General features: G+C 39.0%; 1 protein-coding gene across 1 annotated transcript; it reads right to left on the bottom strand.

Moving 5' to 3' along the window:
• Positions 1-23,187: 23,187 nt before the first annotated feature.
• Positions 23,188-25,134, bottom strand: LOC113361522 (cytokinin riboside 5'-monophosphate phosphoribohydrolase LOG5-like). The gene is made up of 7 exons (XM_026604747.1): positions 24,986-25,134; positions 24,753-24,850; positions 24,644-24,674; positions 24,459-24,558; positions 24,292-24,362; positions 23,972-24,115; positions 23,188-23,664 (listed from the first exon to the last, which is right to left on the bottom strand). The coding sequence occupies exons 1-7, from the start codon at positions 25,115-25,117 to the stop codon at positions 23,566-23,568; spliced, it is 675 nt and encodes a 224-aa protein (XP_026460532.1). The 5' UTR covers positions 25,118-25,134; the 3' UTR covers positions 23,188-23,565.
• Positions 25,135-27,406: the final 2,272 nt, after the last annotated feature.

Raw genomic sequence — 27,406 nt, 5'->3', positions numbered from 1 at the left:
CAGTTTGTAAGAATGGGACCACTGTCTTGTATCCGAATCTATAATACTTCTATATTTCTCTCTAAATCGATTCGAAACATTCCTGAATAACATCATTGAAACATATCACTGCTCCAGGCTATCCTCGAATGATAAAACTTGAATCATGATTTTGATTCCGAACAATAAATTGTCCTTAACCAAAATTCATCAAGTATGAACAAATGTTCATTAAGCTTAGTCATTATATTTCGAGAACTAATTATCAAGATAAACTTAAATCGAAATTCTTGTCTATATATAATAGTCTAATTAGTTATGCGACATCGTCTCAAATGATAGAAAAGTGAATATAACTTGAGATATAGGTGGTTCAGTCTTCACTTATCTTTTGTTGATGAAGTTCTCCAAAATCTTCGGTTGATCTTCTCCTTCAAACGGTAGAACGCAATGATGACTTCCGTGATCCACTATTTCTTAACTACATTTCTATCCTAGTCCGAGACTTAACTAACTGTAGACTAGAAATCAAGATATAGTTTTGACAACTAAATTTGACACCAAGCTTGAGACAACAACACTTGTGAGTTCGACCGAGCAATGCTCTAATAAATTTAAACCAAAATTAGTAAGATCTAGACATTCTTCTAAAAGATAGACTATTCTCTCAACAACTCATGGGTACCAGGTATTTTACCAGTCCCGGTTCCCACTGTGTCCGACCAAAAAGCGACCTGTTGACGTCCTTAGTAAAAGATGACGTAGAAAACCGAAAATAAATACCAATCCATCATGGATCAGAATACCATCTTGTCCGGTCCACAAGGAACGACCATGTTTACTTTTTATTTTGTATGTATAATTCTTTTTTGAGCGGTCATATATATTTGTAAACTATTTACATCTAACTTACATAAAATTGAAGAGGCATTTTCACTATTTTACAATTAAATGACTAATATGCCCTTCCGTGTTTTTGATATATGATATGCATCTTCGTAATAATGAAATGGTAAGAATGACAAATTGGTAAAATAAGGACATTAAGGTGGGTGCTTCGAATCCCGCTCACCTCAAGTATAACGACTTATATTTATACTGTTATCCAGTTTCTCTGCATCAAATTAGGTTAGATGGTGGAGCTTTTAGATGAAGAAACTAGAATTTATAGATTTATATTTCAATCCAAGGCATCAACAAAACCTTAAGAGTGAACAAAACCACAAAATATACTCTGATTTGGTTTTCTCTTTCATTAATTTTTGGTCCAACAAATGAATAGGATGAATCAACAACGACAGCTCAAACTGGGGATAAGAGAAGATAGTTTAGTCGGAAACATCATGAACGAGAAGAAGGAAAAGCAAGACCCAGTATTTTAATCGAAGGATATTCATCGATCTCTCTTTAATTATCAATTCACATTCTTCTTCTTGTTTTGCAATAATCTGTCGCTAATTTTGGTTTAATTGGATGTGAGAAATGCAGAACCGTTTTTAGGGTTGATTAGTTAGAAAATTGTTAGAGCACTGCTCGGTCGAAATCGCAAGCGTTTCTATCTCAAGCGTGTTTGTCAAGTTTAGTTGCCAAAACTATAAGTCTTGATTTCTAGTCTACTTATAGCTAAGTCTCATATTAGGATAGAAAGTGTAGTTGAGCTTTAGACTTCACAGCGTTCATCGAATGAATACGAAGAACTACTAAAGGGAACTTGTGGAATTTCATCAACAAAAGGTACATGGAGACTTGAACTCATCTATCACCCAAAAGTATATCTACTCTATCTCCTATTTGGGACAAAAAGTCGTATTGCTATATAGACTTCAATTATACACATTTGGTATTTCGAGCCGAGTTTATCTCGCTTATCTATTTCTCGAAATATGTGTTTGTAAGCTTTTGTTTTAACCAAGTTCATCTTTTAATTTTGACGAAAGTCAAAAGACGATCATGTGAAAATCGCCTTGTAACATCTTACATGATTTGTATGAGACATTCATTTGATGTAGTCGGAATGTTTCGTATTGATCATTCGATCACTTGAAAATTGCTTTGAAGCTAATAGTTTGTGTGAGACATCTATTGTCGTCTTCCAAGAATATTTCAATGATTGAAATGAGGGTTTAGAACATGTAACCATTATTAGATATAAACATAGTGTGTATTCACATTTGTGTAAAGTCCAAAACCAGGAACCATGGTATGCCTACCCGTACGCGTACTGGTTGGTTGTTGGAAGTCCGGAAACTAAGTATGCGTACCCGTAAGCGTACTGGCGGAAGTTCAAGTTTCGTGAATTTCTGAAGGACTTTGGAAGAGTAAAGTGGTATGCGTACCCGTACGCGTACTAGCGTAACCAAACTCGGTCCGGCTACTTAGGCATGCGTACCCGTTTGCATACTTAAGTAGGTTATGTTCTAAAATCGGTTTTTCCATGAACTAATACATTTATATAATAAGGAATGCAATCTTTTGAAAACCGTGTCTAATGTTCATGAAATGATTCGAGTGAATCAAAACTTATTTTGCTTCAACTGTGTCTTGTATACTTCTATGAGAATATAAACAATTGAAAAACCGTCTAACTAGTTTCATTTGAGTCATTTGAACTAGTTATGATAAAGATGAATAAGGTTGATATGAAAGTGCTCATACGGCTAACCTTTGGTTAACTATTGTTGAACCAACTAAGTGTACACGTTTAGGTACGGTTACCTTTATCTAAATAACGATACATTTTATTCGTGTATAACAAGCTAAGTTCGATCTAATGGTTGAAAGATATTAGCTTGAATCTAATCAGGTTTTCATCTAACGGTGAATATTGAATTCTTTATTATCAAGGTAACATTGATTGCAAACCCTGATTTGAAGACTATATAAAGGAGAACTCTAGCAACTGGGAAACCTAATCCCCACACCTCCTGTGTGATACTAGTTGCGACTAGAGTAGATTCTCCTTTAACCTTAGGTTTTTCACGAAACCCTGTAGGTTAATGACTTAAAGACTTCATTGGGATTTTGAAGCCAGACCCAACTAGTTCTCTGTAGTTGCATGTTCTGATCTTGATGTTTTCTATCCTGATTGAGTACTATCTTCTTTAATATTTGCTCGAGATTTATTCTCCGATAGGCAAGATTGAAAAGTAGTCACAAACATATTCGTCTCATCGTTTGTGATTCCATAATATCTTGTTTCGTTAATCGATTAAGATTATTGTGAGTTGATTGATAATAGTAGGCTATTCTTCAGGAATATAAGTACGGTTTATCAATTGGTTCCTGTTCACCTTGATTTATCAAAAGAAGAAACAAAATTCATAGGTATATGTGTGGGAGACAGATTTATCTATACAATATACTTTTCTGTGAGATACAAATTTGTTTATTAAGTCTTCGACTTTGGGTCGTAGCAACTCTTAGTTGTGGGTGAGATCAGCTAAGGGAATCAAGAGCGCAGAGTCCTGCTGGGATTCAGATACGTAAGGAGCGCAACTGTACCTTGATCAGTGTGAGATTGATTAGGGCTCAACTACATTCCAGTCCGAAGTTAACTTGGAGTAGGCTAGTATCTGTAGCGGCTTAATACAGTGTGGTGTTCAAATCTGGACTGGGTCCCGGGGTTTTTCTGCATTTGCGGTTTCCTCGTCAACAAAACTTCTAGTGTCTGTGTTATTTCTTTTCTGCATTATATTTTGTTGTATAATTGAAATATCACAGGCTGTGCGTTGAATCGATCAATTGGTAAATCCAACCTTTAGTTGTTGATTGAAATTGATTGATCCTTGAACATTGGTCTTTGGTACCGTTCAAGTTATTTATTTTATATTCAATCGGGCTCGCAAATTCATATTTGTTTGGTTGCAGATAGAATTTAGAAATTGAGATACAACTCTTGGATATACTTTTCTTGAGATTGAGTATGACTGTCTAGTTGATTCTCTCGAAAGTATATTGGAGTTTTTCCATACAGATTGCTAAGCGAAATATTGGGTGTGGTTGTTAGACCCCCGCTTTTTCAAAAATGATATGTTGGTGCAGAAGAAACTAATTGAATATGACCAATGGTTGTATTTGTGTAAGATGACGGAGGATCCAAGTAGGTTTAGGTCTAGCCACTTATTCTGGATTGTTGTTTGGCAACATATTCCTCATACTTATTTAATTTCATATACTCCCTTTCTCTTCTAGTCAACTCCTTTAATTTAATTTTAGTAGTTAAATAACATGTAACGAGATTCATAACATCCGTAATAGTTGGGTTATCCATTAATACATAGGTATTATTTGATCAATCAAATTAACTCTTTCTATATGAGTGTGCACAAAATTTAGTTCGCAACAAAAAAAAAAATCTTTAGACAACAATTTGTCTTAAATGTGTTGTAAACGTATATTCACAATTTTTCATAAATAACACCAAAATCAATCGTATATGTGTAAGATACATCTTTTTTTCCAGAATAATACGGTAAGTAAAATCAAGTTTTGATAAATAAAGGGTAATTAAGATTCTTATATTATCTTTAAAGTGGGGAAAGTGACCAGACTCTGGCCTTAAGAATTACAACCTACAATTTCAGATCACTTTGGGATTTGAACTCAAATAAATAACCCTCGTTTGGTTTGGGAACCGTGCAAATATTGCCATCAAAGATAGTATGATAAGGAATATCCTAATGCTATAAAAACACTAAGTTAGTTACCCTTTAGATTATAAAGGGTAAATTATTTCCCTCTTTCAAATACAGAAACCCAATTTAAACTAGATTAAAGATAAGTCATGTCAATTAAAAAAAGTCGAATCTCAAGTTCAGTCGGGTCCAAGAAAACGCCTCTGTGAATGTTTATGGTTCAGATAAGATTGGTCATCTTACGTTTCTTTTCTTTTTTTATACTTTGAGGTGTTTTTAGTATTCTTGAAAAAAAAAAATTGACCTTAAATATTTGACAATTTGATCAACAAAATGATGTCTATTTAATTACTCAAATTCTCTCAAAATTAGTAAGAAAATTTTCGTATTGTTTGTGAAAATACCTGGATGAGGATGATTATCCTTTACTTAATAAATTCATAATCCTATTTTGTGTTATTCATATTTTCCAAACCAATCAATGCCTCCCAAACGAGGTTTTAAACATGCTTTCGTAGGAAACAAAAGGCCATGAGGTTTATCTGTACATAAGCCTAGTTGATTAGATTTCCTTAACCAAGTTTTTTTTTTATATTGACATTGTCAAATTACACAATTTACATCTTGCAAATGGGTAATGGGTGCAGAAGAGACGAGAAGATAAGACAAATAGAAAGTCTTGCAAACAATGAATAACACTATCGGCAATGAAGGAATGTATGCAAATGTAACTTTAACTGAGATACTAATTTTTTTATCACCAAGTCTCCAACACTTTCTAGTCAGGGCGGAACCGCGATTCTGTTATCCTGCATGGCTCCAACCTGCCCAAAAGTGAGAACTTTTTTATTTTGTTAAATATTAATATATTATTCTAGCAGGGCACATATACTATGCTTAAAATTTTGCGTTAAGGCCTATTCTTATGTACATGTCAAACACCATGATTTATCACTTTTCCACCCATTATGGGTATGGAAAAGTGACAAACTAATTTTTCAAAATATCAAATATATCATCATGATTTATCACTTTTCCACCCACTATGGGTATGGAAAAGCGGCAAACTTATTTTTCAAAATATCAAATATACCACTTAGGTATAGACGACGGAATCTCTAACGAGCGTCTGGGACTCCGTCGCTCGATGTTCAGGACGGCGCTCGTTAGTCTGAAGAGCGCCAGTGCTACTCTTTCTATCGTTGTTGGTTTGATGATTGTTCATCAGTTCTCATCCAAGTTCCAGTAATACCCCCTCTATAAATACTCAAGTTCAAATTCATTTTAACTTACACCAGAATTTATAAATCTCTCACTATTCTTCTAATCTAAAACAAGATAAACTAATCACACCTTCTCTACACTTTTTAATTTCTTATAATATGGATTCTCAATATCAATCTCAAGGAAAAAGGACTAAGTTCGGGGTCCAAAATTCACTCTCGCTGAAGATGAATGTATTTTTCGTAATTATATTTTTTTACGCAAGATTGTATCTATGGTGTACAGCAACATGGTAACACCATGTGGGAGAACATATTTAGTAAATATTAAAAAAAAGTTATGAATATCAATGACAGTGATGTGATTGGGTTGGAACAATGCTTCATTATGGTCAATAAGGAAGTCGAGTCTTATGTTGCTGCGATAATGCAAGCCAATAGAGGTCGGGAGAGTGGTCTTGTGGATGTTGATGCGTAAAGACAGTGTCGTATAGATTGTCAACGCAAGCATGGAAACATTTCCAATTAGAAAGTTTTTATCGTATTTTCAAAGTGTTGTATGACGTATGAGAGGTAGTAGGATAACCCTGTCTCGCACCCAAACTTCTAGCCATTCTAGGACTTTCCTTATTGGGAGTGGAAAGACCGGGTACCTCGTGTCTGGCTTCTCTCGCGTTAGCAGTTGTTTTCGTGGAAACTCTTGTAGGTTTTGACATGAAGCTCGTTTCGAGGGTGGAGTAGCGGGTGCTGATGTAGGCGCGGATCGTGTAACTTGGTGATTTTGTTGGGCTTCTCTTGAAGGCCTTGCATCAGTAATAGCGACATGGGGCGGCTGAACCGAGTATTGTTTGTTGATGCAGTTCTCATATTCGTGAATGCCTTGGTAGATTTCTGCTTCTTCAGGTGTTTCCCTTTTCAGCAAGGTTAAAGCGGTCGCGGCTGCGGACCGTTGGAAAACTCTCTGAACTTATGCAAGGGTCTAATGTTACTGATTTTCTAAGAAAGCTTCGCAAGTTGGTTCCTTACCCTTGTCATGCATACATTGTGACACACTTGGCGCGTCTCTTCTTTTAGCTTTGGAAAACTGCTCCAGATCTTTATCGTTGGCTAGACTTAGTTGGTCATCCCCTTTTTGCTCCCGTTCAATATGGCTGCGTGCTTTGTCTTCATTTTTTTCGGCGGAGACGCAAACTTTGAACAAGTATTCAATAAGTTTTGTGTTCTCTCTATAATTGATGACATTCCCCGAGCAAACGTTTGGTGGTTCTTTCCATAGCCGGCCTGTCATACTCTTCAAGAAACAAAACGTCTCATTTTGCAACTTGATGATATCAGCTTGATTTTCCACAACATCTTCTAACATTTTTACTATGCCTTCCGTGGTGATTGGGTTTCGAGCATTGGTGGATTTGGAAGAGTTTGACTGGCCGAGGTACATTCTAGAATGGTAAGTTGGAGGGATTGAGAATGAAAATGAGAAGATTGAAAGGAAAATTGAGAAATTGATTTTGCAACCAAGAGATTAATCTCCCACAGTGGTTGCCAATTTGTAGTAGGGTAAAAACTGATTCTGCTGAAAATGGTAAATTGGGTGTGCCGCCAAAAAACGAATCTAAACCCTAAACAAATGTACTGCACAAGAGTACTTTAGATTCGAGATATCAATCTGCATAATTCTGGCCTATACCAAGAAATGGCCGTTCCAGTCTTGCTTCGGTCACAAAATGAAAGAGAAGAGTTGATCTTAGGGAGGGAAGCGAAGAAGGTGTTGAGATCAGAATGATGAACTATGAAGGTGTGGTTGTTTTATGACTTGTATCAGAATGTGTAACTTGCTTGCGGAATGTAAGCTATAAGTTCTTGGTATTTTTTGGATACTTGTGTTAATAACACTTGGTGAAAATAGATTGAAAAATCTATTTATACAAGTCATAGTCGAACACACACTGATCTCATAGGAAGTGGAAGTAGTTGGGTGATGGAGAAGTGGAGATTCTGTAGAATGGTAAAAACCACGTCCCTACCATGAGGGGAAGACTGGTTGGTTTTACTCCCACTACTTCTCTACTGCCACTAATTGTCCGCCCTTCCTGACACTTTCTCGTAATGGGCGCGTTGCTCGCCACACGTTTTAAACCGTCAGACCAATACCCTGATGAACATCCCCCAGTTTGTGACATGTTTGATATCTCGAGTATTTTGTAGAAAATATGTAGCAAGTTTTTGAGTGGGTCTTGCTTGCAAGACCGAATTATTTTGACAAATCACGCGCAAGCTAGGAGGCGAGCGGTTATATGTTATAAGTTAAGTTATGAAACTTGCCGCAAGAAATAGCATGTAATGCTCTTAGGTTAAATAACTATGTTATTTGTGAAATCGATATTTATAAAATATTTGTTTGTAAGGTAAAAGATTTTCACCTCCAAACACGAATCTGATGATGATGTTGAAATAGATCGAACTGCTACCTTTCTTTCCACGTGAACAGTGTTGGGGGTACCTGCAAAAAACTCTCTGATGCTTAAGTTAACTAAAGTTTTTCATAGGAGTTTGTGTAGAGAAGATTGCGTACCTTTTAGGGTTGTGAACCTATGTATTTATATGTTGCAGATTAGGGTTTAACCCTAATTTCGAGATAAGCATAACTGTGTTTACTTGCCCTGCAAGTCTCTTGGAACATTCCAGAATATTCCCTATGTGACTTGGCCAACAATCTTTCCAGAAATTTCCAGAAACTTCCTCTAGGGTTAAAGGTGCAAATGGTTGGCCCAAACAAATGTGTAAAATGCCAAGCCCATGAAGAGTAATTCACTTAAGCCCACAGTGGGGCGTATAAATCTGCAAGCCTAACAGAATGGGGATGAAAAATTCATCAAGCTATTGTCTTGATTCGACTAATTAACTCAGCTGGTTGAGTTGGCTCAATGGGGCGCAAATATCCTTCAGCGTAAAGAAATGGGGCGCAAATATCCGAAGTGTATTTTAACTGGATGCATCGCGAAGCATAGGACCAAAGCCAACTGTTGTCGGACACCCGCCGGGCATGGCCATTCGGGGTTCACCGCCGGGAACTTCTGCCGTCGCCGCAGCTGGGGAAGATGATTGCTGATGCTATAGACGGTGATTCTAACGGCGGCATGACGTTGTTAAGTAGCACGAACCTGATTCGCTTCATGCTAACGGCGTTAGACGGTAACGGTATATGCTGACGAAATATTCTCTTCTAAACAGAGTACACTGACGTCATCACAATGTGCTGACTTATGCTGATGTCACCATACACCGGACTGCTGACTGAACTTTTCTGTCAACGTGGCGCCCTCTGGCTGGTCTGTTTGTTGACGTGGCACATAATTGCTGACGTGGCTCGTTATCGCTGACGTGACACTCGCTGATGAGTTTGATGTGATGACGTGGCGCTGCTGGCGTGTTGGCTGTTGATGAAGTGTCAGCCTCAGATTGGCCCACACTGGTGACATGACAACGGTGACGTGGCTCCTTCTTTCCTTGACTTGGATATTTGCATATGGGCTTCTATGTATAGTGCTTATGAGGCCTAGTTAGCCATACTTGGCTTACAAGAAGAGCATATTAGGCCTATTTGCATATGAGCTTTTTAGGCCTAAGTAAGCCCACTTTTGGTGTAAAATATTAGGGTACAAACATCGACCCCTCTTAATCCATAACTTGTTATGGATTATGGATTAAGAAGTTCGGGTTCCCCAATTCTGTCCGCGACTGAACTTCGCATTGTTCTGGAGTATTGCATAACTCACCCCCAAGCGTGTTATGGAGTGTTATGCAACTCGCCCCAGGTATTGTTTTGTGAGCTGCGGTGTTATATATCTCGCCCCCAAGTGACTGAGGTGATATATAACTCGCCCCCCAGTATGCAACTGTGTCATGCTGCTCAATGCTCGCGCCAGGGTGCACTTCCTTACTGCATTTTGCTCGCGCATGGAATGAGTATTTATGCTTTTCTGCTATCTTGAATTCGCGCAGGGGCCAATCCTACTATTCAAGATGCGCTCAGAGTTGAGATGTGTACACTTTCCCATGCCTAGACAGGAGAAAATGTTCGCCACATTTGTTGACGTCCCATATGATGGGGATAGGGTAAAAAATGCTCGAACTGTGCATTCACCCTATCTGCGAGGTGTTGGAGATGTTGCTGACAGCAGACTCGAACTGTACTTCTTTGCTATCTAGGACCGACTGCAGATTCGAACCATCCGCAACTGCTTATAATTAAATACGAACAATCTTGATAGAGTGTGGAGTACCAAAATAATATTGAATTAAATATCTGAATAGGAATAACAAGATAAGTACCTACTGACCGACAACAGCTGCCTCGTTAAAACTTTTGACGTGGAAAACCTAGTGGGATAAAACCATCATACAGGAAAAAGAGTGCAGCACAGCAGGATTTAAACGAAACTACTCCTATGCGAATTTAGCTAATGATAAAACTTCTTTAGATGGAACGAATTCCATCGATTCCATGGTTTTGAATCTTGAGTTCCACCGAGATTCCATAAGTAGTATGAGCCACGAGATGCGGGACTATATACTACGTATGAACCTTCCCAATTTTCTCCAAGCTTTCCACAGTTTTGTTCCATCGTGGTTGCTCGAGTTTTCTTCAAGACATATTCCCCTGGTTTAAATGATCTTTCTCTGACTTTACGATCATAGCTCAGCTTGATTGTCTGCTGGTATCGAACCAATTGCTGCATGGTTGTTTCTCTTTGTTCTTCCAGCAACTCTTTATCCAAAGACATTATGCTGTCGTTGTTTCCAGATTTGACAGCACGGGTCTTGGTAGTCTTCAGATGTACCTCTGTAGGTATGACTGCTTCTGTCCCATAAGCCAGTGTGAATGGGGAAAATCCAGTGGATTTTTTTGGGGTCGTTCGGCAAGACCATAAGACTCCTGGGAACTCTTCTGTCCATTTTCCCTTCGCCTTCTCCAGCCTTTTCTTGAGATTTTCCATAATAACACGATTGGTTGCTTCCGCCTTCTCGTTGCTCTGAGCATAATAGGGAGCAGAGAAGTTGTGGCAAATGCTCAAATTCTTGCAAAATTCTTTGATCACTCCAGAGTCGAACTGCTTGCCATTGTCTGACACTAACTCGTGTGGGATTCCGAATATGCAGACGATGTTTTCCCAAATGAACCTTTTTACATCATGTCTGGTAACATGTACAAGCGCCACTGCCTCGACCCATTTATTAAAATAATCAGTAGCATCCAAAACGAATTTCACTCCTCTAGGAGCTTTGGGGAGTGGTCCGACGACGTCTAGTCCCGACTTAGCGAATGGCCAGGGACATAAAACTGGATGCAATTCGTTGGGGGGCCTTCTAGGAATTGGAGCATGCTCTTGGCATGGCACACACTTCTGCGCGTACTCTTTAGCATCTTTTTGCATGTATGGCCAGAAGTACCCCTGGGTAAATATCCTGTGCGCGAGACTGCGCCCTCCAGAATGGCCGCCACATATTCCATCATGAGCCTCTGCCGGTATATGTTGTCCTTCCTCGGCTGATACGCATCGCAATAATGGCTCCAAAGCTACAGGTTTGCGGTATAACTGTCCCCCAATCATTGAATATATCCATGCATTATTCTTCACTTTTGAGGCGAGATACTCATCTTTTGGGAGTTCACTGGTTGTCAAATACCGAATATATGGTTGACGCCAGTCTTAAGCGTTTTCAGCAGGATTGCCTGAATTGTCTATCACCGGACTGTCAACATCCATGTTTCTGTCAATGTTGCCGATATCTTCATGTTCTGATGTGGTTACCCTCTCTCCCCCACTAGCGTGTTCGAGAGCTAGAACAAAGTGGCTGCCGGAGATGCTAGGTAACTCTTGGAAATCCACTACCACGAAACGAGTGGTGTCAGTATCGACTGCGGAAGACAGATATGCTAAAGCGTCTGCGTGCCAGTTTTCCGGTCGGGGTCGCTGCCCAATAGAGAACTGGTCGAACTCGTTTACCAGTTTTCTCATGAAATCCAAGTATAAGGCCATTCTCTCGTCTTTGGCTTTGTAGGTGCCCAAAAACTGATTGACTACTAGCATAGAATCAGTGACCAGCTTCACGTTCTTCGCATCTAAATTTTTGAAAACTTTTAAACCGACAATTGCTGCTTCATATTCAGCTTCTTTGTTTGATGCGTGAAATCCCAATCTAGTTGCTTTCTCGATCCTTGAACCTTCGGGAGTAAGGATGACACAACTAACACCATCTCCACCAACATTTGATGACCCATCAGTAAACACAGTCCACAGTAGCTCAGGTGTATCGACTTCCATAGTGGACTCTCCCCCAGTCTGATTAATGGTTGACTCTTCGGGTTTGTTCAACAGTTCTTCTTCTTCGGTAACTGTTTCTATGTCGTCCACAGGGAAATCTGCTAACAGTGTAGCCAGTGCGTGTCCCTTCTCTGCAGTTCTGGTTTTGTACTTGATTTCATACGCCCCCAGAAAATTTGACCATATCGACAGTCGGCTGGAATCATCAGCACACTCCAGGATTCTCTTCAGCGGATATTCAGAGTAGACTACGATCTGTCTTCCCTGGAAATACGTCTTGAGGCGACGTGATGCATGCAACAGTGCAAGTGCTATTTTTTCAATCTTTTTATACCGTGTTTCCGCCCCCGTCAGAGATTTACTGACAAGTTTTTCATGTTCTTCAATAACAAATAGTACTGCGCTTACAACGTTCTCCGCTGCAGCCATATAAACTCCAACAGGTTGCCCAGTTTTTGGACTCACCAATACTGGGGGAGTAGATAAATACAGTTTGATTTCTTCGAAAGCTCTTTCGCACTCTTCCGTCCAACCAAAATTAACTGCCTTCCTCAAAACGTTAAAGAATGGCTTGAATCGATCTGACGAGCGCAAAATGAAACGACTTAAAGCTGCTAATCGCCCTGCTAGCTTCTGGACCTCCTTCTTCGTTCTTGGGGATGGCATATCTCTGATGGCTCTGATTTGCTCCGAGTTCGCCTCGATTCCTCTGTGCGTCATCAAGTATCCAAGGAACTTTCCCAAGGATAGTCTGAATGAACATTTTGCTGGATTGAGCTTCATACGATATCGCCTCAAGATATGGAACGTCTTCTGTAGATAGAAAATGAGATTCCTTTTGCTTAGATTTTACTACCATATCGTCGATATATACCTCCATCGTCTTCCCAATCAGATCTTTGAACATATCATCTACCAAATGTTAGTAAGTCGCTCATGCGTTCTTTAGCCCGAACGGCATCACAGTATAGCAGTAAACTCCTCTGTCAGTCAAAAAGACAGTATGCTCTTGATCTTCTTCGATCTTTGTGCATCCAAGCTCCAGAATTTCTGCTCCATTTTCACTGACAAAATCAATGTGATTTGTCACGTACCATTACTTTAACCTCCTGAGCTTTCTCCTGGTCTCATCTTCTGATGCCCGTCTGGTCATTGAATGGATCCTGGCGTGACTGATATTAATCACATGTGCTGTGCCAAATTTCCCCGAAATTTTCCCTAAATCCTTTTTCACGTACTCTTGTAGCTTTCCAGCGTCTATCATTCGCTGGACTTCGATCTTTAAGGAGCGATAATTCTCAGTCTTGTGACCAACGTCTTTATGATAATTGCAGTATTTTCTTTTGTCGCGTTTATCACGTGTCTCCGCTGGCAAAGGCAGAGGGGGGCTCAAATCCTTGCTTATTTTCTCATACAACTTTGTAAGACGTATTTTCAATGGTGTCAGCTTCATATCATGATGTTTCTGATATCCAGTTTCCACTCATTCCCCATGGTGTTTCTCTCAACTTCACCTCGATCATTATGTTGTCCACTCGAACGGTTCTTAGACTTGTCGTTCTTCCCATCATTTGGATGATTAGATGATCTGTTAACTTCTCTTGTTTCTCGAGCTTTCGAATCATCCTCAACTCGAGCGTATTCTTCGGCTCGATCATACATTTCTTCCATAGTATTTGGTGGTCTCTTGACCATGGAACCGCATAAACCTCTTTGATCATATTGGTATGTCTGTTTTTAAGCCTCGATGGCGACTTGATCGTTGGCTCCATCGACATCGGCCAACTCTTGCTTGAAGCGTCGAGTAAATTGTCTGATGCTTTCCTCTTTCCAGATACCCAGAAGGAAAAATGTGTGGCATCCCTTCCAGTCACATCTGTTGTGTTTATAGTTAGAGATGAACTTGTCAACCAGCTTATGGTAAGTCCCGGCCAACCGTGCCCGGAGCTGATTGAACCACGTAATTGCTCCGCCAGTCAGTGACTGCGGAAACATCTTGCACATCAACTCACCGCTGTGCTGCCACAGAATCATGGCAGTTTCATAATATAAAACACGGATCATCTATCTTCTTATCTAATTATGGCAGTTTGGGAACTTGGAAATTCATTGGCGGTCGGAATTCTCTGATATTCCGTTTGAAGGGAGCTCATACGGCTCGGTGCATCCTGTCCATCTTTTCCTCTCTGGAGCGCTTTTTCGACATCACTTTCTCGATCATCTTGCAAAGACGAGCATCTGTTATTGCGTTCACATCGCCATCAGAAGAACTGTCTTCCTGCTCATAATCCCGTTTATCTGGAACTTCCACTCTTGATCTTACTCTTCTTCTTTGACGATATGTAGATTCGCTTCTGATTCGGGTTCGCTCCGAACGAGCGTAGTATTCATGCGAAAGCTCTCTCTCGTCGTACCGATCTCGTACCACGTCTTCGTCATCCTTGTGGCCTTTTGAGCGGGCGGTGTTTCTAGTTGTACTCTGCTGAGTTGTGGCTGGTTGCGCACGGGCATCTACTCGTTGGTCACGTACACGCCTCCGTCTAGGTAGATCTCTAGTGACCACCTGGTGGTTTATTGACATATTTTTCTCTGGTTTATCCAGATCGATGACTTCTTTATGTTGGTTAACAACATGCGGGTTAAACCGGTTTCCGAGGCGTTCCCACACAGATCGACCCTTTCTGTTACGATCAAAAATTTTCAATCGATATTGACGATTCATATCAACAGTCCTTGATCGAGACGGGCTCACACATTCTAGTCTCAGGAGAGTGTTTTCTTTCTCCACCTCATGCAGTTTCTGGCGCAACAGATCTTCCTCCATACTAGGGTTTGCGGTTCGTCCATCTCGCAGATCAGCTCTGTCATCATTCCTCCTTGACGGACTGCCGAACACCAGTTCTCTGTTAACTCGAGCTCGCTGGTTTCCTCCATCAAGTATGGAGTCAACATCCATCTCTTCGTTTTCGATAATTGGTCGTTTTTCGCTTCTCCGGTTATTCGGATCTGGGGATCTGCCACGAACTCGATCTCGATCTCTTCTGTTTCCAGTAGGAACAACGGGTGCTGATTGAACGTCGTTTGGTTCAGTCATCGTGCGTTGCGGATTTCTAGCAGAAACGATCCTTCGTGCATTTAACTTTACTTTTGCCATAATCTCGATCTGGTAAAAACACGATCTCTTTTCTCGAATCCCCTTAGTCGGCGCCAATGTTTGTAAGGTAAAAGATTTTCACCTCCAAACACGAATCTGATGATGATGTTGAAATAGATAGAACTTCTACCTTTCCTTCCACGTGAATAGTGTTGGGGGGGTACCTGCAAAAAACCCTCTGATGCTTAAGTTAGCTAGAGTTTTTCACAGGAGTTTATGTAGAGAATATTGCATACCTTGTAGGTCGCTTAAAATCAAATATAGGCAGGTCAATTCGGCTGGCGAAGTTGGACGACCATGATTGTTAAGACTACCATTACGGTCTTAATTCGATTGAAACTTTTTCATCCGCGCGACTGGCCTATTTTGGCTAGCGGTTATGGCTGTTGCTGACAGGCTATGAGAATTCCGATTGGTTGGAATAAAAGTGATCCCTCTGGTGAATACCATGGAGCTTGTTTGGTCACGCTGGGAGAAGGTCAAGCTCGTTAAATCGGCCTTCCAAATCGTGCGGTCGTGATCGTTTTAAGACTGACATGGACAGTCTAGATTCGATTTCTTAAGAAATTAAGTGTGTCGGCCAGCCAACTTCCACCTTTAATCAAAGGTGTAGGTTGCGCATTTAAAGCGATTTGATTGGTCGGTAGGAAAGAGGGGATGGCATGCAACAATATGGGCATGGTCGGCAGATGGTACGACGACGCAAGCTAGGGAGAACTGGTCGACGAAGTGGTGCGGCCGCGCCCCATTTTCTACTGCCTTTATTTGCCGCAATTCCTTTTTATTTCTTGTTTTTCAACTTTTGGTAGGATTTTGCTCTTACTAGTCTATGGTGGATCAATTTCCTAGTTTGCCTAGGTTTAGTCTCGACCAATGGGGATCGAGATATTGCGCAGGCGGCAAAACCTAATTTTTGTAAATTGGTAAAATTAGGTTAAAAAATTGAATTTTTCGAGCTGACACAAAATTAATCAAATTTGGTGAATTTTGTGCGTTGACACAAAAAATCACTAATCTTATTTCAGAGGGAAGCGTAACTTGCATGCCTCCGATTGAGTACTTCCATGCGCATCTTAATCCTGACACTTCGGGAAATTCATGCTACTCAGCTACGAGCGAGCATTAATTGTCATGTCATGTCGATATCAAGAGTTCAGCTGGGGAACATAACATAGAATAAATACTCAGCAAGCCATGCATTAGTGAATAATGCAGGTGGGAGTTCGAATAAAATTTACTGAATATCTGGGATTTTTGCAATCGACATTATTCTGAATAAATTTTGTATATAAGTATACTGAATTGCTCAATACATATGTAAGCAAAGAGGCATAGGCACTCATCACTTTTAAATGGCTCTATTTCTTTGCAAAACGACATCACATTAAATATAGGATTTTACAATTCTATCCCTGAACTAAAAACCACCATCAACAACAACATCTTTGTTAGAGTAAGATCTCTTCTTAATTATTGGGGTATTGATTTGGGAGGGTGTTGATATTTGTGGGGTTGTTTGGTTAAAAGTTGTTGTGACTATAAGTTGACAGTTTTTCCTTTTCTTCATAGAGATGGCCTGGGTGGTCAAGGATTCTGTATATTTTGCAGAAAGCAATACCATTCAGAGCATAAGCAAACTCTAACCAGTAAGAGATAGTTGGTGTTTCATAGCTCTTTTGGCTTCTTTTCATCTATACCAAACTTCATAGCTCTGGTGATATCAATGGTTAAGAGAACTTCAAGATTCTTTTCATATTCATCCCTGCCATAAGCTCTTTTGGCTTCTTGAAAAATTCCAGCAGGTCTGAGAATGTTGCTAATGTCTAGAATAATGTGTACCTAGGGACTCTTTTGACTAGGATCCAAATCTTAACAGAATAGAAGTTAACTTCATCAATATAGTCAGGTACTAGGGGTGGTACTTATGTTAGCACAATAAGTTTGTTGAAAATACCCCTAGTTCCTCCTCGTCTGAAAACTCTGTAATCTTCAATGCTGCCAAACCTGTTGGAATAATAATTTCTCCTATTTTTCCACAGAGCAACCTCAACATTTCTTCTAAGTTCCCAGTTGGAGTTGATGAATCCAGAGTGGTTCTGGTTTCATGAGAGATTTTACTACAAAGCCTTCCAATAAAGACCCATTTCCATTTCAATTGTTTTTTTGGTAATACGTTTTCTGAATTGATGAAGACTTTTGGAAATAAATCCTCAGGGATATTTAGTGTGGAATTCATTTTCTCAACAAGGTTGTCAACTGAATCATCTGGTTTGGTACCAGAGGTAGAAGCCATGGATTCTTTGGGAGAGAGATTTAGGAGAATATTGATGGTGGTGGTAATGGTGAATGTTGTGTTATTTAGGGTGAGAGAGTAGGTGACTTTAATTTGAAATTTGAAGTTGAGGTCTATAAGATGCAAGTGGTACTTTGTGTTTTTGTTTAGTAGATGATGGGGACTAATCTCAATGTTCCAAAACAAAACAGAAATGAAGTACAAGCTCCATGTGTGATCTGAAAATTTCCAGTAGAAGGTTGTCTGAATTCTTCCATGTTGTTGGTGTTGTTTGACTACTAGCAATGCTTGGGAGAGCGATCTGTCTATGAGCCAAAGAACAAGAGAACAAGAAATATGTAATGTAATCTTAGTTCTAAGGGGCCCGTGATACAAAATTAAGGTAGATTGATTTTCCAACCTTAATATGTCAGTGACCCTGGGGTCAACACACTGTTGTGTAAGGGAGATGACGTTGGAATGACTAGTATGATTTCAACATGCACGATCTGTCTCTTTGGTTGCAACGAAGTTTCCCGAGCTCAAGGAAGAATTGAACACAATTCAAGCATCTTGGAGTGTCTCCGATGAAGAAGAAGATGAGTAATTTGTGTTCATATTATCTAGTAAGTCTTCTATTTTCTTTTTTTTATTAGAAGAATAACTAGAGGTTGGAATAGCCATTATTGTGATTACACATAGCTATCTCCAAAGCTTTCATCTTCATGTTTTTAGATTTATTGGTTTAAATTCTAAACTTGTTTGGAAGATGATTTTTGCAGTATGAATCTTTATGGTTGTATATATTACAATATTGTTATGGGATATGTGTGTTTGCGTCCGTGAACTTGATTGTCCCATATCTTGTCAAAAGTAAAGTCGCTCATGAATTGATATGCATGTATTGATGAAAGAATGAATGGACTTTTGATAAATACAAAAGTTAAGCCTATATTGTCAATTATTGATGGAAGATAGGTTAAAATCTTTTGTTTGCTAGGATTATGTCTATTGAATGTCGTTATGCAAATAGTGATGGAAAATAGAATGAATCCTTATGTATTCTGCTGTAATTGATCTTCCCTGATCCATATTTTATGTATTACTGTGAGGCTCCGTAAAGGTGTCTTATGTTGAGCATTAAACAACCAAGTTGATTATTTCTGTTTAGCTATGTTGTTGTTCCGTAAGGTACTTTATGTCGAGCATTTTGAACTAATTTAATCATCTTGTTTGGTTATTTAGTTATGACTCCATAAGTCTTCTTATGTTTGAGCATTCATGACTGTGTTGATTGTTTTCATGATTAACTTAGTCATTGCTTCATAGACCCTCTTATGTGAGTACGACCAATTAAATTGATTACTTTGTGATTAGTTAGATTGTGTATTTCAATTAGATTAATTATGGGTTCACTTGTGATTAATCTAATTGAGCGCTCTAAAGTCTCCATAAGTTTAATTGTGTTGAGCAGTTCTGGTTAAATTAATCATGAACTTCTTGTGGTTAATTTAATATTTTGGATTCAAATTCATACTTGTATGTGATTTGTTATGTCCAAAGAAATCCTTCTTTTATCTTTCAAAATTAAGGTCGCTCTTGTTGTTCTTTCGGGAATGACATTTTATGGGGGAGAGTTCTTTTTGAACATGCGCTTAATTGCCAAATCTTTGTGGGGAGTGCGGCTGTGGAATATTATAGGGGTTATCTTGTATCTTTATAAACTCCTTGATGAATGCATTTAGCTTCGGCTTTATGATTGCATCTAAAGAACAAGTTGATATTTTTGCTTTCTTTTGGTCATGAAATGCCTCTTTCGGAAATTTCATTAGGATCCCGTTCTTGTACCTTTGCCAATTTTATTGACAAAAAGGGGGAGAATCAATATGTAGTTCGCACTACAAATACATATGGATTTCGGATCATTATGTAAGGGGGAGTGGTTTCCATGTGAGATGGAGTATTTACTAAGGGGGAGTGGTACATATCACCATAGTATTGTTGTTGAAGTTGTGATACAATTGAATTTTGACGCCGTGTAATTATACTATGACACTATATAACAATGATTGAGAACTATTATTTTCTTATTGTTATAGCTACGGATTTTCAACAACGGTGATGCTAAACTTACAACCTTTGGGATCATTGGAGTACTTGGAAGTGACGAAGATTTCGAGTAATGTTGAAGATTACACATGTGGAATAGGACCTACAAAAGTTAATTAATTTATTTTTTGTATTCCATATGTATTAATAGTTTTTCCACTAAAATTGACAAAAGGGGAGATTGTTAGAGCATTGCTCGGTCGAACTCGCATGCGTTGCTATCTCAAGCATGTTTGTCTATGTTAGTGATCGGAACTATAAGTCTTGATTTCTAGCCTACATAGCTAAAGGTCTCGTACTAGGATATAAAGTGTAGTTGAGCTCAAGAACTCCATGGAAATCATCATACAAGACGAAGGACTACTCAAGGATTTGGTGGATCTTCATCGACTAAAATTTATGTGGAGACTTGAACTTATCTGTCATTCAAAAGTCTATCTATTCTATCTCCTACTCTTGAGACAAAAGTCGTTTTGATATTTCGAGCCGAGTTTATCTCGCCTATCAATCTCTCGAAATATGTGTTGGTAAGCTTTCGCTTTAGCCGAATTCATCTTTACCTAGTGGCGAAAGTCATGTTATGTTTCAATCACTTTGAAAATTGCTCTGACGAAAAATGGTCAGTGAATAACGGCTACATCCGTCCTCTGAGAATGTTTCAATGATTGAAATGAGAGTTTAGATTACATAACCATTGATAGGATATAAGCATAGTTGTGGACACACATATATGTATAAGTCCTTATTCCTTGAACCAAAGTTTGCGAACTTTGTTGATCAAGAGAAATGGAAGTGGCGTGAGCCAAGATTAATAGTACCTGAAATAGTAGAATTTATCCTAATTTTAAGGAAGTGGTGAGTTAATATGTGTATCAAATGACTACTAAGTATCATGGCAATGTCAGTATGATGCATTAATTTCAAACAGGATAAAAAATTCCGTACGCAAGGGATGAGATTGAGAATATCAAACCCTGTAAGAGAGTCGGCTTGCCAGTCAGTAATTTTGGTGACCTTGATCAGCCTGAGGTGAGGATTGGTGATGAATGTGCCAATGGAATTTGTTGAGTTCCATTCATTATGGTATAACACGTTGTTCCAATCATCTTTCCAGTCAGCTATCGAGTTAGAGGCTCGAGTCAGCACGAAGAACTGTACAATCAACCAGTCGAATATCTGAAATGCGTGTGTGCCAAAGGTATATGTGTTGATCCAATCAGCATTTTCCACCAAACTTTTCCTGTTTCCAAGTGGATGCAAAAAAACGACCCTCCCTCCATCTGTCGAAAGGCAAAGAAGAGTATCAAATAAATGAGTTTGGAGAGATTTTTCCCTCTTAGGGTATAGGTGATAATGGGCTAGTTGAGGGAAATTTGAAACGACAGGGAATAGGTATAGAGGTTTAGTGAAGAGAAAGGTTTCTCTTTGGGAATCGCTGCCAATTAATGGTGAAACGACCCAAAACCTAATAATGAATTCCAATATAAAAATCCTTTCAGTAAGCGGAGATTGGTTCAGCTTCTTTTCCCCTTTTCGTAAAGCCACCATTCTCAGTTTGGTATTGCAAAAGACAGAACTTCCACCATGGCTAATAGTGAGAAGAAAGAAGATCAAAAAGGCAAGAAGAAATTGTATGAGGTTGATGTCGAGCCTCGAATTCACTGGTATCCTCATGAGTATAATGTAGATCGGTTTCCATACGGAATCGTTTTCCCCCAAGGTTGTGAGTCTGCTGAATTCAAAGAAAGCTTTTCGTGGTATTTGGATGATTTGCAGCATAATGTGAATGTGAAAGTTGAGGAGTGTTTGCAACAAGGAGTTCCACCCGGAGTTGTGCATGATTTGTTGGTTGATTCGCCTGTTGAAAGGTTGACTCAATTCTTCAATCAGCCAAAGCCCGATCCAATTAATCAGGATACTAGCAATCCATTTGTTGATCAAGTGGATAAGAGTGAAAGTGGGTGCAGTAGTCGACATGCAGAAGTTGAGAATGATGGTTTTAACAAACCGTCAGGAGGAGATGAAGATGAAGATATGAATGATGCTACTGAGACTCCATCTCCTATTGTTAGGCGTCGTCGATCTGGCTCTGACGATGATGACTGGATTTTGTACGCTTATCATCCCAAGTTTGGTCTATTTCAGGTGCATGAGGGTGTTGCAATTGTTGTTAATCATTTCATTGTTTCCGGTTTGAGTATGATTGGATTTCAATCCATAACTCTCCCTGCAGAGGCAAGGTTTAAGGTTCGTCAATTGGTTGCACTGTCCTGGAGGAACGATGAGCCAATGCACTTTCCGGTGTTGGATGTTCTTTGTCCAGTAACTAGTCAGATTGGTCGAGCTATATTTGCAGGGGAGCACCACCAGCCACCGAGCCAGCTCACCCAGAGACCGGTTTTGATGATGAACCAGAGCAAGCGAACCAGGCCGGAGAGACAAAGCCAGTCCACGTCAATCCTTTTGAAGTGCCGCAGACTCCAGATCCAGTAGTACGCTTGAATGTGCCAATCAATCACATGACTCAGAGCCGGACTCGCAGTGTTAGCCAGGGTTTTCGTAAACATCAGAAGTAAGTAAAGTTGGTTCTTCTTATTCTTCATATCCTTCACTCTTACATGGGATAAGCTTTGATTTTGATTATCATTTTGAGGTGGGTTTGAAGAAGGGTTGTGGTTTGTTTTTTGTTTAAACAATTAGATATTATGGGTTGCTTCGTGCTAAAACAATTTGAGATTATTTTTTGTTGATGCTGTTTGTAAGGATATTTTGTAGTTTTTGGGTTTGGCTATTCTAAATGTTGTTTGTTTAAATTGCTCATGAATGATGTGCGTGTGTTGAATTTGACAATCTAAATGATTTGTGCTGACAGAATAAGTGTCTGTAATATCCCAAAGGATTGAATCAGACTAGGGATTGATGTTATTGTTGTTGTTTAAATAGACAGTATGGGTAATAAGATTAGGGTGATTGTAGGGAAAAGTTGATTTGGGGTGAAACTTAGGCTTGCTGATGATCAAATTGGGATTGGTAAGTTTAGTTTCTTTGTATCCAGAGCATTATGTATCCAGAGCATTCTAGGATGTTACTCTGGGTGTCATTGATGGTGATCGCATTATCAGAGATTTATGTGATTCCTGTAATTCCGGTGATGCCTATAATATCTGTATTAAGTGTGAATTCTGTGATGCAAGTGATGTCTTTCCCAGAGTCATTGATGCAGTTAAAGCGGTATGATCCAAAATTGTCGGAAGAGGGGGAGTCAGGTGAGGGGGAGAGAAGGAGTCGTACAAGTGAGAGAGAATCATTTTTTTTCGTCCTCTATCGGTGAACCGAGTTGCAAAATATAATAGATATTTTCCATTTCCACCATACAACTATTCGCGTTCATAATAGATTTTTTTCCTTTTTTTTAAGCATAAGTTCATAATAGATATTTTACGTTTCCACCATACAACTATTTACATTAGCATCGTACATGCATCGTTCTTAAATTATATTAGACTCCGTATACCGATATACACCTTTTGCTTCATAACTATACATATCCAAACCAACTATATTTCAGCTGATTTACATCTACTACTTGTAGTTGTACTTCCTAGTTCCTACTAATCATATCTTATTTATCAAAACGCCTGAAACAATAACATATATAATACTAGTACATATGATTAGAGAAAATAAGAAATATGCACCCAGCTAAATTAGTGGAATACTGGTATATATAAAGTAAAAACGAGAAGCCCAGAAAGCCCCCCCATCAGCTGCTTTGATGCATGTCAGCATGTAATATATGATCTGTTTTCTTCTTTAACTTAGGCAAGCGTTTTTCAATCTAGGGCTATCGTTAGTTCTTCGGCTACAGTTAGCGAGCTATCTCAGCCTGCAAAGTAGCATTTAATTCGACCTGTTCCATTTCCCATTTATCTTTGGCGACAATCCCATCATGCACAGGAACGTACTCCTAAGCAAAACAAAACCACCATCCCTTCCGCTCATTAGATAACACCCTTTTGAAAGTAAGCAACAAATTCCCACATGAAATAAATAGACCATGAAGTAAACGGACTTAATTTAGCTTTCATAAAGCAGCAGTGAGTAGTACTAAAAGTGAGTAAACGGACTTTAACTTTAAAAAGTAATACCTTTCACTTTGTCCATCTATCTAATTTTCCAAGTCCAAAGTCATGAATTTTAAACGAGGTAATTCGATTTATGGTTTTCATAAAGCAGTAGTGAGTAGTAGTACTAATTAAAGTGAGTAAACGTACTTCAAGTTTCTGTACAAGTTCTTTAGGGCTTGTAGCAGAGACAATAATATGACGTTGGGAAGGAGTGATGAAACCATCATCTATAGCTTTCTCTATGAATGTAAGGAGATAGTTGTAGTAGCCATCTACATTCAGTAATCCAACCTGCACAGCAGTATCATTACTTCATATCATTGCATTTTTCATGTTAAAAAATACTTCCAACTTGCAAATCCCTGCATCCTGCATTTTTAATTAGCATGCAGTACTATCTAAAATATTTATTGAACACAACTATTATTCTGCAGAACATATTTATCTAAAGAATTTACTTCTCTTACGGGTTTGTCATGGATGCCAAGCTGTGCCCAACTTATGACCTCTAATAGCTCCTCAAGAGTCCCATATCCACCTGTTCAGGAGATGATCACAAGAAAAGAAATTACCTTAAGAAATAATAAAAGATTAATTAAAGAAAGAGAGTAGCGATCGTTTATGAATACTATACCTGGCAAGGCAATGAAGCAATCAGAATGACGAGCCATTTCGGCTTTTCTTTCATGCATGTTTGCTACGGCTATTACTTCTCCAAATGTTTCACCTATTAGCTGCGGTGACAGTTTTCAAGTGAGTTAGCAAAGATGCATGTATATTTCTAGTAAAACCATGACTACTTCACTATTATATAATCACCTCTTTGCCCATCAGAGTCTTGGGGATGATCCTGTAGGAAAACAACAAACAAAATCAGAAAAATAAATAAATCAAAAACCATGCTGAAAAGAGAGAGCGAGAAACATACCCAAGAACATGGCCGCCACCCTGATGAACAGCTTGGGAGACCAAACCCATCAACCCAATACTTCCACCTCCATACACAAGCCTCAATCTTCTAGAGACCTGTACAGGACGAGATCATCAACATATACAAAAGTGAGGACTATAAGTTCATGGGGATCGTACATCATATATGAGGTTCAGGAAATGCAAGAGACGGAGAGAATATATAATGCGTACTACATGACTTTAAATTACCAGTTCTTTTCCCAAGTCAAGAGCTGCATCTCTATAACAATCTCTTTTACCAGTACTACTCCCACAGAAGACACAGATACTATTAAATCTTGATTTTCTCATCACTCCCCCAACTTCTTTCTCTTCCACCATTTTCTCTGTCTACAACTTTCTGTTAATAAAAAGTTCTCTAGGAATATTTTGTTATCAAGTTGAAGCACTCCGAGTTAAATACCACACATCTAAACCATGACTTCATTACTCGTCCCATGTTTTTATAGCAATTAGATGAGTAAAGTATGTGTAGTCAATTTCTATCTCATCTAGCCTTCTATGAAACGTGAACCTTTTCCAGACATCGAAATCCAACGGTTGCCCGAAATTACAAATGTCACCAACTACTCTGTTTAAAAATTATACGTGTGGAATGTAATGATGTTAGGACCCACTTTCGATGAGATTGGGGGGAAGTGTAATAATAAGTGAAGTAGAAAGTAATAATAATAGTAATAAATAAATCAGTAGTAATGAAAGTGGGGAATGGTGAGGTGAGATGAGAAATTAAACCTACCTAGCTACATGACTACGTACAGATATGATGATCCTTTAGGCCATCACCAATGCACAAAAAAGTGCTGGTTTCATTGTAATCACCGTCCTAAACCAGCCATTCATCCACTATTACTTGCTCATCTTTCTTACACTTTTCACCTTTAAACGCAATCCTTTCCTGCTGATGATTTCTTAACAAGTAACCCCACCCCTACTGCTTCATGCGCGCATACATGCATATACAGGTGAGCTCCATCTGATCATTGATCAGAACAAATTACAAATAACGTACTCCTTAATCATATACTGCACTCCTAACTCCTAAGTTAGATGCTACCACTGTAGATATATGGTTGGTATTAGCACTGGAATTGATGGCACGGAGTACTCATGGATAGCAGTAGCACTTTGGAACATGTCGTTTCTTAGCACGAGGTGAAATATGTATTTCGGAAATTCGTAGCTAAGAAGAAATAACCCACGTGAGTTTAATTAGAAAGATGATTGTGATGGTGAGTGGCCCCTAATAAAATGCAGATACTCATTTCTCGTTTATTTATGTTTTTGACGGCTACGAAACAGACCCTTAATCCTGAGTAACTACGTACCATTACCACGTAATAATGATCATTACTCATCATCTATGATATGGACCGCTTTTTCCATGGGAGCCGCCTGCTTTTTCAAACGCATCACATCATAATCCCAACACCATACACCTAGCTCGGCATAGCTAAGCTAGGACGTCCATTTTAAGATATGACCTATGAGATTGACTCATCGAAGATTTCTTCCCCCAAAGCTTGACCCAATTTTCCCCCTTCCTTAGCAAATAGCAAGTGTCGAACAGTTATCCATGGTTCTCATCTTCTCGAACGTGATTATGATCCACGGATGAATCATTTTGGTCCTATTCTGCCAGCCCAGATACCTTCATGGACTTCTTTGGAACAGCTTTTAGTCATTACAAAATGAAGGATTTTTGGGGGAGTGTTGTCGTTTTTTACGGGAAATACTAGTGTTGTTTTTTTCCCCAAAAATGGGGCCACAAAAACGTTACACAAAATTTGGTTAAAAACACTAAAATCAACAATTCCCGGGTAAAAAAGACATTTAGATTTTGATACTGTTTAAATGGACAAAAATGTAAAAATAGTTAGGATGTAAACAGTTTCATTCTACTCATTTTCAAATACTTTTTTCTTATTTTTAATTTACATCAGGATGCATCCAGTTTCATCATTGGTATTGTTTAAGTTTAAGTCAGGATGAATCCAGTTTCATCCTTGCTATTTTTTTGGTGTCCATTTCACCCATAATAATTTTTACTCGTCCATTTGATCCATGTTTTAAAAATATTTGGACAAATGGCCCATTTTCCGAAAAAGTTATGGCACCCGAGAAAAATAGGGTAATAACAAGGTACTAAGAGCAACTGCAGTGGACGACTAAACCCAAATTTGGTGTCGAGTGGGCTGGCGTAGTGGGACGGACCATCGATCAAAATTTGATCAAAGAGTAAAACTCGGACCAAATTTGGTCGGCGATTAAGACCAAATCCAAATATAGTCGGGCGTTTATATAATGTCCGCCTACCCGACGGGCGTTGGTATAATATCCTCCTGTAGTCGCGCGTTCGTAAAGTTAACGCCTGATGCAGGGCGTTGGTATAATGTCCGCCTGGATGGGGCGTTGGTATAATGTCCGCCTGAACGGGGCGTTGGTATAATCAACGCCTGGCATGGGGCGTTGGTATAATGTCCGCCTGGATGGGGCGTACGTAAAGTTAACGCCGGACACCCAGGCGTTGATATAGTCATGATCCCAATTTTGAAAAGTTTTGAAAACTTTCCTTGGGGCGTTGTCTTTATCAACGCCCCATTTTTTTTT

This window comes from Papaver somniferum, chromosome 3 (assembly GCF_003573695.1).
Source record: "Papaver somniferum cultivar HN1 chromosome 3, ASM357369v1, whole genome shotgun sequence".
In the NCBI taxonomy this organism is placed as follows: Eukaryota; Viridiplantae; Streptophyta; class Magnoliopsida; order Ranunculales; family Papaveraceae; genus Papaver; species Papaver somniferum.
This window is presented reverse-complemented; position numbering and strand designations above follow the sequence as displayed.

Excerpts from the sequence above, each read along its gene's own strand:
- LOC113361522 (XM_026604747.1), bottom strand. The coding sequence starts at position 25,117 with ATGGTGGAAGAGAAAGAAGTTGGGGGAGTGATGAGAAAATCAAGATTT. Across the intron at positions 24,675-24,752 it reads GGTGGCGGCCATGTTCTTGG|GATCATCCCCAAGACTCTGA; the intron begins GTATGTTTCTCG and ends GTTTTCCTACAG. Across the intron at positions 24,116-24,291 it reads TTGGCATCCATGACAAACCC|GTTGGATTACTGAATGTAGA; the intron begins GTAAGAGAAGTA and ends ACTGCTGTGCAG.